At 36.7% G+C, this 14,207-nt stretch overlaps 1 protein-coding gene across 1 annotated transcript in view; it reads left to right on the top strand.

Moving 5' to 3' along the window:
• BMPR2 (bone morphogenetic protein receptor type 2) overlaps positions 1–8,880 on the top strand; it is a 107,851-nt gene extending 98,971 nt beyond the window's left edge. The window contains exons 11-13 of the mRNA XM_054723362.1: positions 86–258; positions 3,870–5,149; positions 6,428–8,880. Coding sequence (XP_054579337.1) covers positions 86–258; positions 3,870–5,149; positions 6,428–6,678 — 1,704 coding nt within the window. The 3' untranslated portion in view covers positions 6,679–8,880. The remainder of the gene's footprint in view (positions 1–85; positions 259–3,869; positions 5,150–6,427) is intronic.
• Positions 8,881–14,207: the final 5,327 nt, after the last annotated feature.

The following is a 14,207-nucleotide window of genomic DNA, read 5'->3' as shown; positions in this document are numbered from 1 at the left end:
AATATTTTTCTCCTACTTCATATCATTAAAAACTCAATACTTTTTTCGTTAAAGATACACTGTTTGACATGTGCTTTTTTTACAGGCAGTGAGGTCACTCAAGGAGACAATCGAAGACTGTTGGGACCAGGATGCAGAGGCTCGGCTTACTGCACAGTGTGCTGAGGAGAGGATGGCTGAACTTATGATGATATGGGAGAGAAACAAATCCGTGAGCCCAACAGTCAATCCAATGTCTACTGCAATGCAGAATGAGCGGTAAGACCCACAGGGATTGGCACCCATCAGTCAGTATTGAAAACTGAGACCAAACAGAACAGGAAATAAACATTTTTATCAGTATAATAGTGCAGTGATTAATTCATTGCATCTAAAGTCGAAATTTTTCTTTCAATATTCCTGTTCTTTCTTATAGAATATACTACTGAATATTTTTGATATAAGTGCAAGGTGCAATCTGTGGGATTTTTAGTATCTATAGATACAGTAAAAGAGGTTAGTTTTTGCCCTAACCGGTTTGGCTCAGTGGATAGAGCGTCAGCCTGCGGACTGAAAGGTCCCAGGTTCGATTCCGGTCAAGGGCATGTACCTTGGTTGCGGGCACATCCCCGGTAAGGGGTATGCAGGAGGCAGCTGAATCGATGTCTCTCTCATCGATGTTTCTAACTCTCTATCCCTCTCCCTTCCTCTCTGTAAAAAATCAATAAAATATATTTTTTAAAAAAAAGAGGTTAGTTTTTCTCTATTAATGCTCCAACTTCCCTACAATAATAAAGGTAAAACATTTTCATAGTTCCAAAAGTTTATAAGCACTTCTACAGATATTATCATATTTATTCTTTGTTGTTATTAATCCTCCTTTCCCTGCTGTTTGTTTGTTTAATGAAAATGGAATATGATCTTGCCTATGTATTTAACCTGTTTCATTGGAGACTGTTGTTTCCAGACTTCTTATCCAATGTTCTTTCTTATAGAATATACTACTACTACTTTTACAGGAGAGCAGTTCATAAGGTCTTTCCATCCCATCATGAACATTATTTTATACTTGTGTTTTTGTTAGAGCTATGGTTTTTGGTTCTAAGTAAAAGGGCTATTTATTTATTTTTGTAGCAAAGGTGGAAATTTATTGATGAATAGGTACAGACTCCCACATGGGGAGGGGGAGAGTCCCCTAAAAGGGCTTATTAAAAGATTCCTAAAACTTGGAACTTTCAGACTGTATCACCTGTGTTTCTTTGTTTCACGTTTGGGGAAAAGTGTTCTCACAAATTTGTCATTTTATCTAATATATGTTAAAAATCTTTAGAGAGGCATCAAGGAAAAAGTTACCAGAGAAAATTAAGAGAAAAGTATACTTGAGGCGCTGGCAGGGTAGTTCAGTTGGTTAGAGTGTCGTCCTGATAAGCCAGGGTTGCACTTTGATCTCCTGGCAAGGCCCAAACAACAAGGAACCAATGAATGCATAAATGGTTGGGACAACCAGTCTCTCTCTCTCTCTCTCTCTCTCTCTCTCTCTCTCTCTCTCTCTCTCTCTCTCTCTCTCTCCCCCTCCCTCCCTCCCTCCCTCTCTCCACCCTCTCTCCCTCTTTTCCTCTCTCCACCCTCCCTTCTTCCCTCCCACCCTCTTCCCTTCTCTCCCTGACCCTTCCCCTTCTAAAAAAAGCAGTCATTAAATTAAAAAATACACCTGATTCTTGAATAATTTTCTGTGCTCTTTTCTATTCCAATTTTAAGAGCAATTTGTATAGGTCTCAAATTGGGTTTACACTACTTATAATTAGGTAAATTAACTTCAGCATATAAACCCTTATGCTTTATATATCAGCCAGTCAAAGAAGGTAGAGACTAGCAATTCTAAATAAACATTTTCTCACTTTACACATACCTAAAGATAGATAATCTCCTGCTTTCTTCTCACCTTATCTTTGTCTTATCTGTGTGCTCTATTATGCTATTTGTCTCTCTCTCTCAAGAGTCAGCTACTTTGTGTTTTTGAACTTTTCTTGAATTGTAAGAAGAAACCCTTGATGCTCCCCTTTGCTTTGCCTTTTTTTTTTTTTCCTTCTGTGTCATTTAGTTCTATCCCTTACATGCGTCCTCTCATGCCCTGTCACTTCTAAGTAGTTTCCCCTAAATTGTAGTTCATGCCATTGTATTCCACTCTAGGTTTCATTGTATTGACTTAACCTCCATACCTCCTAGATTTCCTTTTCTTGTTCAGTACAACAGCTTTTTACTTCTCCCCATCCTGTCATTCCCCTCACAACCTCATCAGTCTTTCTTTGTAGTACTTCCTCCTTTAGCTGATGCTTTTCTCCTACAACACTTGTATCTATTAATGTTCCCAATGTTTATACTTTGATTGCTAAAGCTACCCCTGGTTTTTATTTTAAACTAGCTTTCCCGTTGCAGGAAAATTCCTGCAATGGGATTTCCTGCTGCACTCTACCCCACCTCCGTTCCTCCCTTGCCGCCCGCCTCGCCTTCTCCTCAGGCCCGCCTGCGTTTCCCTTCACCCCCGGCCCTGCCTCCGCCCCGCCCGTGTCGCCAGCCCCGCCTTCTCCTCCAGCCCCCTGCTTTTCCGTTCGCCCCCGGCCCCGCCTCCGCTCCACCTTTATCACCCGCCTCACCTTCTCCAGCCCGCCCGTGTTTCCCTTAGGCCCCGGCCCCGCCTCCACTCCGCCCTTGCCGCCGGCCCTGCCTTCTCCTCCAGCCCTCCGCATTTCCCTTCGCCCACGGCCCCGCCTCCGTTCCTCCCTTGCCGCCCGCCTCGCCTTCTCCTCCAGCCCTCCGCGTTTCCCTTCACCCCCAGCCCCGCCTCCGCCCCGCCCTTGTCACCGGCCCCGCCTTCTCCTCCAGCCTGCCCGCGTTTCCCTTCGGCCCCGGCCCCTCCTCCGCTCCGCCCTTGCCGCCGGCCCCGCCTTCTCCTCCAGCCCGCCTTCGTTTCCCTCCCTGACTTCGCTCCTCCCTTCTCCTCCCCCCCCCGCCCCCCTGGCTTGCTTGCTTCTTTGAGCTTTACTCCCCTTTGCAGCTCTTGGCTTCTGTCTTGATATGCAAATTAGCCGCCATCTTTGTTGGGGCAATTTGCATACTCGTCCTGATTGGTTGGTGGGCGTGGCTTGGCTGGTGGGCGTGGCTTAGGTGTAGCGAAGGTGCGGTCAATTTGCATATTTGTCTATTATTAGATTAAATAACATACATATATTACAGTGATGCTCAAGAACCATCATTCTCAAGGTGTGATGATGGCTGAAGAACCCTTGATAACTGGAGAACATTTCTGAATCTTTGATCATTTATCTGAGTGTCACATTAATACTAGGGCTCTAGGGCTTTCATTGATATGGCTCAGTCTACCCAAGAGGATACATTCCATTTCTAGGCTAAGCCTCCTCAAAGAAGCATTTTGGAACAAAATGCCGTTTGTTCATTGGAACTTAACTGGTAACATATTCGTTGGGTAGCCACTATCTCGTTAGAATTGTGATAGCACAAAGGGAACATATGCCATGGTTCCTCTCATGAAACTTGGTTGTGCAAGTATACAATTCATAAAGATAATTTGGTAATGTTCTAAAACTATAGGAGAGATTTTAATTAAATCCTATAAGCCAAAGTAATGAACATCCATAAAAATCCTAGCTAGATCCACATAGGTTTTTCAGTAGGCTCAAACCATATAAAGCATTTAGTAAGTTATTAATTGACATGATTATTTGATTAGAATTTTTAAATAACTTTGAGAATGATGTGGGTTAGGAATAAAATAAAAAGCAGTTTATACTTTAAAAACAGAGGTGTTAGATGTGGAGAACCAGTTGTCATAAATGTACATTCTCAATGTGGTACTTCTTTCTTTCTTTAAGCAACCTGTCACACAGTAGACGTGTGCCAAAGATTGGCCCTTATCCAGATTATTCTTCTTCCTCATACATTGAAGACTCTATCCATCACACTGACAGCATTGTGAAGAACATTTCCTCTGAGCATTCGATGTCTAGCACACCTTTGACCACAGGGGAAAAGAACCGAAACTCAATTAACTACGAACGACAGCAAGCACAAGCTCGAATCCCCAGCCCTGAAACAAGTGTCACCAGCCTGTCCACCAACACAACCACCACCAACACCACTGGCCTCACTCCAAGCACTGGCATGACCACTATATCGGAGATGCCGTACCCAGATGAAACAAATCTTCATGCCACCAATGTTTCACAGCCAATTGGGCCAACCCCTGTCTGCTTACAGTTGACAGAAGAAGACTTGGAGACCAACAAGCTAGACCCTAAAGAAGTTGATAAGAATCTCAAGGAAAGTTCTGATGAGAATCTCATGGAGCATTCTCTTAAGCAGTTCAGTGGGCCAGACCCACTGAGCAGTACTAGTTCTAGCTTGCTTTACCCACTAATAAAGCTTGCAGTAGAAGTCACTGGGCAGCAGGACTTCACACAGGCTGCCAATGGCCAAGCATGTTTAATTCCTGATGTCCCACCTGCTCAGCTCTATCCTCTCCCCAAGCAACAGAACCTTCCCAAGAGACCTACTAGTTTGCCTTTAAACACCAAAAATTCAACAAAGGAGCCCCGGCTGAAATTTGGCAGCAAGCACAAATCAAACTTGAAACAAGTAGAAACTGGAGTTGCCAAGATGAACACAATCAATGCTGTAGAACCTCATGTGGTTACGGTTACCATGAATGGGGTGGCTGGTAGAAACCACAATGTTAACTCCCATGCTGCCACTGCTCAGTATGCGAATGGGGCGATACCGTCTGGCCAGACAGCCAACACAGTGGCACATAGGGCCCAAGAAATGCTGCAGAATCAGTTCATTGGTGAGGACACCAGGCTGAATATTAATTCCAGTCCTGATGAGCATGAACCTTTATTGAGGCGAGAGCAACAGGCTGGCCATGATGAAGGTGTTCTGGATCGTCTTGTGGACAGGAGGGAACGGCCGCTGGAAGGTGGCCGAACTAATTCCAATAACAACAACAGTAATCCATGTTTAGAGCAAGATGTTCTTACACAGGGTGTCCCAAGCACAGTAGCAGATCCTGGACCATCAAAACCCAGAAGAGCACAGAGACCTAATTCTTTAGATCTTTCAGCCACAAATATCCTTGATGGCAGCGGTTTGCAATGTAAGTGAGGGGGTTGTGTAATCTGCTTGACTTTTGGGACCATTTAAGTAACTACTTACAATCAGATTGTGTTTCAACTAACAATTATTTAGTTTTAGTATTTTTAAAAAGTAATTAGACTATTGTAAAGAAAAAGTAATTTTTTGTTATTGATAATTAAAAAGTCAGTGTCATAATAGAATAATTACCAATTTAATATGTGCCTTAAGTAGCTACTAGTTTATAATGCAACTCATATTTGTTGTGAATGATTAAGATTAAATAAATACCAGTTTAAAACCTCCAAGTAAAATGATACCAGTACAACTTTTGAAAGTTTGTTGAGGATATTAATATCTATTATATACACATTTAGATTTTATCAGACTTAATAAGTCTTAAAAGTCCAGAGAGAATTCAGAAAAGTCACTATAAAGTTGCTCTTGGTTTTTTAGTGTCATTTTTTTCAAAAGTTATGTATTGATTCTCCCACATGCTTACAGCATTGTGCGATGGGCCCCCTAACAATTTAAACAAGTAACTTAAACAATTTGATACTTAGTTTCTGGCCCAAAAGGGATTATAACACAAAACAAGAGAGCTCACCAAAATCTTTAACAATCATCATTATACAAAATAATTTCTCTTTTAGATAGACAGCACTTAAGAAGAAAAACAAAGTCATGTTTTATGATTGTCAGAGACTACAAAATGGGCTGAAAGGGATTTATCTCTCAAAAATCAATCAGTAGAATCTAGCCCCTGCTTGAGTGGTTTCTGTTGTAGACCACCTGACCTATGGCAGGGCTCCATGTCAGTAAAATGTTTTGTCATGTATGTGAAGGGGGAATTACTAGAAAATTTGTATTCTAGGATTTATGTCACTCTTCTGAAAACTATCATGTGCCAGTGCCTTTATAATTTGATTCACTTTGAACATTAAATGGAATGATTAAATGCATTTTGCCAAGTTAGGATTGCTACCCATAACCAAAGGATTTGAGAATGCAGCTAAGAACTTTGAATTTTCTCCTCTGTTTTTGCTTTTTGTGGTTTTTAAATATTTTCTTCCTTGTCCTATAGAATAATTCAGTTATAAAAACATTAGGCTTAAAGAGCCTCAAAAATAATTTAAGTTTTGCCTCGAAAAATACTGCCTGGAGTCATCAACTTTAAGAAATGTCTGTTAGCACCTCCTGTAGACATTAGTTGGATCTCTTCTTGAATTGCAACCCTAACTTTTTACTTTTTAAATAGTTTCTTTATATATAGTTCATTTTCCTGTACTTTTATTTTTAGTAGGTGAGTCAACACAAGATGGCAAATCAGGATCTGGTGAAAAGATCAAGAAACGTGTGAAAACTCCGTATTCTCTTAAGCGGTGGCGCCCCTCCACCTGGGTTATCTCCACTGAACAACTGGACTGTGAGGTCAACAACAATGGCGGTGACAGGGCAGGCCATTCCAAATCCAGCACCACCGTTTACCTTGCAGAAGGAGGCACTGCCACAACCATGGTGTCTAAAGATAGAGGAATGAACTGTCTGTGAAATGTTTTCAAGCCTATGGAGTGAAATTATTTTTTGCATCATTTAAACCTGCAGAAGACATTTTTTAAAAACTGCTTTAAACTCCTGTCAGTACCCCACCCCTGCAACAAGGACTTGCTTTAAATAGATTTCAGCTATGCAGAAAATTTAGCTTATGCTTCCATATTTTTTAATTTTGTTTTTTTAAGTTTTGCACTTTTGTTTAGTCTCACTAAAGTTATATTTGTCTGTTATGACCACAGAATTATATGTGTGTGTATCAAAAGTGGTCTCAAAATATTTTTTTAAGAAAAAAAAGCAAAAACATTGTATTGCTGATAATCAGTTTGAAACAGTTTCTAAAGGTCATTAAAACAGAAGCAAATTAAGACAGATTTGACTTCAGTGGTGTCCGGTATCCATGTTTTATTTCTGGGCACAAGCTAGTTTATTTTATATGTTGATACGTTCCTAACATATTATCTGTTGGACATTCTTTTCTCTTGTGTTTTGTTTGAATGTGCAATAGTCTGTAGCCACAAATAAGCTTTCTTGTAAGCTCTCTTCCTAACAGAGCACACATTCTTCCATAATATGAACATTTTTCTCCCCCCAACTTTTGTCAGGTTTGTTTTATGACAGTGAATTTTGCAGAAGAGAAAGCAACTACCTGATTTTTTTGCTTTCTCTCTCCTTGTGGAAAATGCAGAAACATTGTCTCAAAGGGCTCTAAAGAAGGAACAACCAAAACCTAATTTGAAATGCTGTTTCTTTTAACCTTCCAAATCCTAAACGTTTCCTTCCAGGCATTTTAACAAACGTATTTGGTTCTGGTTTTAGAAGTTCATAAGAGAGCATAGAACAAAGTAGAGGAAGTCCAAATATTAGCCTTTTTCCCATTTTATTTTATTTTTATATGTATGTTATGTTCCATTTTCATTTATTTAAGAAGCACATTTTTATCAGAAAACTTATAGAGCTATACTTATATGGAATTTTTAAGTAGGTAGATGGTTAAGACAATATAGTGTTATATCCTTTATTCTCTGAATGGGCCACCTTTGACTCAAATAAAATTACATTTCCTGATTAAAATAACTTCAAAAGTAATTCCTAGTTTTGAACCTACAGTGTCTTTTTATCCTCTTCCCAAGCAAAGCCTGATGACTGTCTGAAAAAGATTCCTCTCCTCTTCCCATGACCTATAACACTGTGTGGAAAGAAATTGTTCGACTGGCGTGCCAGATCCCTGTGGAAGGCAGGGCTGCTGCCAAACCTATCTCTGAGCAGACTGAGACTTCCCTCTCTTTTCAAAACTGGGTGTGTGTTTTTTTCACTAATCCTATTTTCATAAATTCTCCTTTTGCCAATTTTTCACATGATTTTTGATATGTGAACAGCATTTGTTATTTACAATATATTCAGAATATACCATTTAGTGATAACATGTTATGTATCCATCAAGTCATACTGTTTTTTAAAGCTTCTTTTGCCTCTTCATTACTCATAATCATTTCTAAAACAACAACCTCTGCATTTTTAAAAATAAAGCACTTTATGTCAAATAAGGGACTGTTTTTTATAAGCACAAATTCTTTTCTATCCATTTGCAAGCCGCGATGTTCTCACTTATTTTTTACAGATTCTCAGAGTACTTAGTACTCATTATCTAATTAAGTTCTGTGATTTCTCTGGGAGATAAAAAGCTAAGAGACAAACAAAAATTCTGAACAATATTTTCTCATTCAGATTCCTCTGTCTTCATCATTTAGCTAAAAACAACCTAAATTTCCCAATTTGACTTGTATCAGATTTCCAAACACTTGACTTGTATATAAGCCTTCTCTTGTTTGCCATCTGCGATGGTCTTGAGTTGAATGTTGCAGCACTTACCATTTATTCAGCTAGATGGCTGAGCACAGTTTTGAATTCTTAGAATTAAGATCCTTTTAGTAGTGCCCAGGATTTCTACCTTTTGTGTTTTAATGGCCCTTATGCTTGATTCACACCCTTAACGTATTTTTCAGTCTTACGGCATAAAATGTTTTTCATCCAGTTAGTCTTTTATAATGTAACAAATTGTATCTTTCCCAGGAAATTTTACTTCGTTCCCTTGCCTTTAAATGTCTTTTCGTTGTGTTTCAGGGCATTATTTTCAAACATTTGTAGGACTTCTTTGAATAAAAATAAACTATAGTCACTCTTCAATTGGAGGGTAAGTGACCATGTGAGGTCTGATTTTTTCCTGAAGAAGAAGAGTTATCCTACATTATACTGTACTTTGTGTTCGAGCCAGTTGATTGTAAGTTTTCCAACATTTTTTGATACTTAGTAATAAAATACTTTTTAAAGTTAACATACCAAATTAAAAGAACTCCTATAGTTTCCCATTTCCCATGATGTTTAAAACAAATAATTTCCTTTCCTCGGTTTGTTTAATAGACTCCTGAAAAAGTAGGAAGTGTAGATCATTTTCATAAATTTTAAATTAAATTGTACATCAGACCCATTTACTTTTAGGATCTATTTATAATATACAAGCAAGCAAAATTACTTAAAATGCTTGTTTGCCAATTTTATTCACCTAATATTAAAGGTGTCTTAAAGCTAATATTTAACTGCTATCACAACATTTTGCATGTATAAAAACATTCCTTTTGAATAAAAGGCTATTGAAAAAATATTAAATTCATTTGCAAGATAGTATTACAATCTTAAAAACATTATAATAGGTAATTAAAGAATAATATTAATTACCTTAACTATTGTCATTGTATGTCCGAACTAAGCCATTGAAAGAACCTGATTTGAATTGTGTTTAGTCAAAAATGACTTAATTATAATTCTTAAATGTGTTCCCCATTTAAAAACGTATAATTGGGGAAAACCCTGATATCAGTGTAAAAAGTTTTGGGAAGGTGCAGGAGTGAAATAATACTATTGACCATTTGTTGTAGACTGAATGTTGGGATATACTGTATATACACCATCTCTTTTAGTCCTCATAGCAATTATGTAAGAATTACAGTTAATATATCCCCTTTACGGATGAGTAAACTGGAGCTAGGAGAAACTATATAATTTGCCCAAGGTCCACATCTAGTAATAGATGAAGATGGATTTTAACTTAGGTTTGCCTGTCTCCACATCTCTCATTTATACCATATTGCCTACACACTGTATGACAGGATGTATAATGTCCTGACATTCTGTAAGAAATTAGTCATTATGGCTTATATATATAAGCCAAACCCAGATACCTTAATGACTTTAGAAGTCAGGCAACCATAAGACATGTGGACATATCTATGTTAATTGTGCTTGAGAAATAATTACTAATTCAAGACAAAATTCAATCCCACCTCTGCCATCATGAATCTTCAAATCACTTCACTCCTAACATTTTATATTGAAGAACTAAGGCAAAGTAAAATTTAAGGGTAAAGTGAGATGGCTTATGGGAGCAGACACTTTTTCATAGATTGATTCCATACTTGATTTGGAGAAGTTAATGTAACATGGACTTTTAGTCTTATCAGTCCTTTGACTCCAACTTGAAAATTGCTGCTTTTAGTGACTTTGGAAAATGTTCCTAATCCAGAAAACGAATTAAGGGGGATGTAGGAAGGATACAAGGATGATGTCCTTCTAATAAAGCAATTTGTATAGTTTTCTTACATGTATCCACGTGTTCCAGAAAATGTACGTTGGTTCTGAATGTGAAAACAATTAAAATAAAGGTAGGAACACATAAAATATGTGTTTCAGTGGTAATTGTCACAAAATTTGGCAAGTATTTTTCTTTAAAAGATTTAAAATTTAGATTCTAAAACCAGCTCTTTACTGAACTTTCCATTCCCTGTAAACCTTTCTTTTCAAAGTCATTTAAAATGGAAAAATATTCTAATAAACTTTTTGGTGTTTTCTCATATTTATGGAGATATTTCATTGGAGGTAGTTAGATCCTAGAACTTGAGATTACTTACATTTCTATACATTTTATAATTTTATGTTGAACTTATTACCAGTTAAATGCAGGTTATTACGTAACTATTCACAGATTGTTTTTTTATGTTACTTTCTCTTCCAAGCGGACTTCCTAAAGTTACAATCAACTTTAGTTGATTGTCTAGATCAGTGACTCTAAAAATTGCATAACATTCCTACATATGCCCCAGGAGTCTTTTTCAGACTAGGATGTTTCGAAATATTCATACATTTTACTGTCAATTCAGCAGGTAAAATTGCATTTTAACTTTTAGATTCTGAACTATGCAAACTTTAGCCAAAACTACCTGGCGGGACCCGCTCCTACATATACTTTGGTAAATCTGGCAAATCACAGGTTGAGCTAGTTACACAAATGTTACTCTCAAAAGAAGGTTTTTCTATAGGTTCCCAGGTTAAACTTATGTACAAGGAAGGCAGTCCCAGGACACTTTGGTGCCCCTACACATTGCTTTCCTTCAACCACTTCTTAGTTTGTATCTAACTTAAATATCCCTTGGTTATCTGACTTGTGCTCTTCTGTGTCAGGAAAGGCTTTTCTTAAAAAAATATCTATTCTGCTTATCTCCTGTTTTTATTTTTTTATCCATTTCTCTTATCCAGTAGTTTAAAAAAAAAGTTGGTTATCTTCTTCAACATTATTATTCTTCAATATGCTTCAGGCTTCTCATTTAACACCTAAGTCTCAGTTTTTCAGACAAAATTGCTTTAGTTCCTTTCGCATTTTATCCTCAGTCCTATTTCAATAACTATATTTAAGAACACCTAAAATTATATTTTATGTTATATTCAAGTTCATTATTCTAGTTAATAGTTCAGTAGGATAGAACTGAGAATTAAGATGTTACCATTTGACAATGGATCCAACCATCAGATTATCAGAAAATCACTGAGTTCAAGTTTTGTATCTAACATTTTCTAAGTTGCTAAGTTTTATGATTTTATTTTCTAATTAGTTACAACTAATGCATACAGAATTGTATATAATTTGCCATTAAAAAATTCTAATCTTTATTATAGCAGGCTTAGCCTTATGATTGAGCCACACAAAACATATATGTTTTACATATGTACTTCTTTGTATCAAATATTAAGACACAAAGTGCAACCTTAACTTTCAAAAGCAAACCCTACAATAATCAGGTATTATCTATGAACATTTTTATAGACCATTTGTGAAATATTTACCATTGTTTTGCAACATAGACTAGACATAACAACTTCCATTTAACTTTTAAGTGACTGGTTAAGTTGAGTGTTTGTGCATATAAAATTTAGGATTTTATCTCATGGCTGACACATTTGAAAGTAAATACTTAAGAATGTATGCTGTGTATTAAAATTATGCCCAAAATAAATGTATCATGTCTTGAAAATTCCAATTCCGTTATTACTGTGATGTTCGTAGTATTACTATTAAGCATGTGACAGTCATTTTTTAAACTTAACTTGAAACTCAGATTTTAAAATCTGGGTAAGAGAGGAGGAATCTTTAGAAATAAATCACATCATTAGGGTATCCAGTTTATGATTGAATTTTAAAGCAAATCACTTTTAAACTACAACTTGGGGGGCGGTTTGTTTTAAAAGATAATGTGGGTTATTTTCATTTTATTTGTACTTTTGATTTCAGAAACATCTCCACGTTTAGACTCACTCTATAGACATTACTTAAAAACTCAGGGCCCCATTTCATCCCTTTGCACATTGCAAAACTTCAATTGGTAGTAAACAAGCAATTAGATCCAGTTGAATATTTAAAGTGTTGCACACACAGTTCATTTAATGTTTCATCTTATGATTTGACTTAATTTACATATAGACAATATCAGATTTCATTAATCATGAAACATGCCCAGTTCTATAATTACTGAAGAGAAATGGAAACAATCCAACTAATTGACTCCATATTGCAGCATATTTAGGTCTAAGAGTTGAAGCATCGTCTTTAAACCACTTATGTCCTTTGGTCAAATGGTTATGATGTGACAAACTTTTATATTATTTTTTAATGGGAGAACTTATTAACATAGTTCCTCTGAGATAAAACATTTTTTTTCAGGAGGTAATTAAACATAAAATTGTGTTCTAAAAGTGAACTAAAGAGTGTATAGCTTTAGTAATAACTTGGGTGATTTTGAGAAGGTAACGTATGGTAACCTATTGTTAGGTCCAAATGGAATTTTTCTTCAAATCAGTTAAGTTTAAGCTCCATATTGGTATTGGAGCTCTGGTTATGGTGTATACTTAAAATCCTAGCAGTGAAGTTATTTGTAACCAGTCTCTTGTCTCAGGCTCGCCACCTTATTACCAATTCTTGTTAAGTACGGTAGGAAAACATTTTTAAAGAAGCTTAATAAGAAAACTAAATTACTAAAAGATGCAATTCAAAGATAAGTTCTGGTTTAACATTGAATTGCTTGGCTTCTGTGGCTTTTCTTTTTCTCTTCACATTTATTTATTTAAATAGTTGTGTATGCCTGTTGTCATGGAGATTATATTGTGTAAGTGTTTGTATAAGCTGGAATCATCCTTAATTTTCTGTTGATAATCTTCCAAATGAAGATAAGTGGATAATTGTATAATACACTAACTTAGGGTGTTGTGGCTGAAACATGGACATGTGTAGCTGCCATGCTTTTTCTGAGTAGACAGGAGGAACCAGCTACAGAGTGTTCATTTCTGAGGATGCTTTTCTGGAATTAGAAAGGCTGAAAAATATTGTCGATGCCTCAGAACCCTCTTTCTTGTGAACGGGTATCTTTTGTTGGTGTGTTTTGCTCTCACATTACAGATAGAATATCATATATGAATTTATGAATAAGTTCAGTTATTTTGCTTTTGTATAAGCTGTCTGAGACCTTGCTATGCTGTATAAGTTGTGTTTGATGGATCAGTGTATGAAATAAAGCAAATCACTTTTCTTTTGTATTATCTATGGATGCCACTATGAAAGCTGACATTAAGCCACTAAAGAGTTTTCTATGAATAATTGTAAGTAAATGCTTTGCTATATATAAACCTAAATAAAAAGGTTGTATGGATACAGATACATTGGAGAAGGAGATTTTAAGACAGTTCTTTAGGTTTAAAAAAAGGCTTGCTGTAAATGGTGCATTATTCCACTTATTAAAGATCATATTAATGACAACAGTAATCGCATCTTTATTTTTTTAAATCCTCACCTGAGGATATGTTTTACTGATTTTAGCGAGAAGTGAAAGGAGAGGGAGGGAGGGAGAGAGAGATCCATGCATGAGGGAAACAGTAACCAGTACCGCCCCCCCCAGCCCCCTCCCCCCGTACTCACCCCCACCAAGGATTGAACCGGCAACCTTTCCATGCATAGGAGGACACTCCAATCAATTAGATGAGCCACACCAACCAGGGCAGTAATTGTATCTCTTGATTTTATGATGTCACCAGAAGTTATGATGGTTAGTGTGATATTTTAGTTATTTTACAACTAATATTAAATGTTCTAATATGACTTCATTCAGTATGATACATAAAAAAAATCACCTAACATTACAGTAATAGTT

The sequence above is a fragment of the Eptesicus fuscus genome, chromosome 11, assembly GCF_027574615.1.
Source record: "Eptesicus fuscus isolate TK198812 chromosome 11, DD_ASM_mEF_20220401, whole genome shotgun sequence".
Classification (NCBI taxonomy): Eukaryota; Metazoa; Chordata; class Mammalia; order Chiroptera; family Vespertilionidae; genus Eptesicus; species Eptesicus fuscus.
The sequence above is the reverse complement of the archived record's forward strand: the minus strand, read 5'-3'. Positions and strand labels throughout refer to the sequence as shown.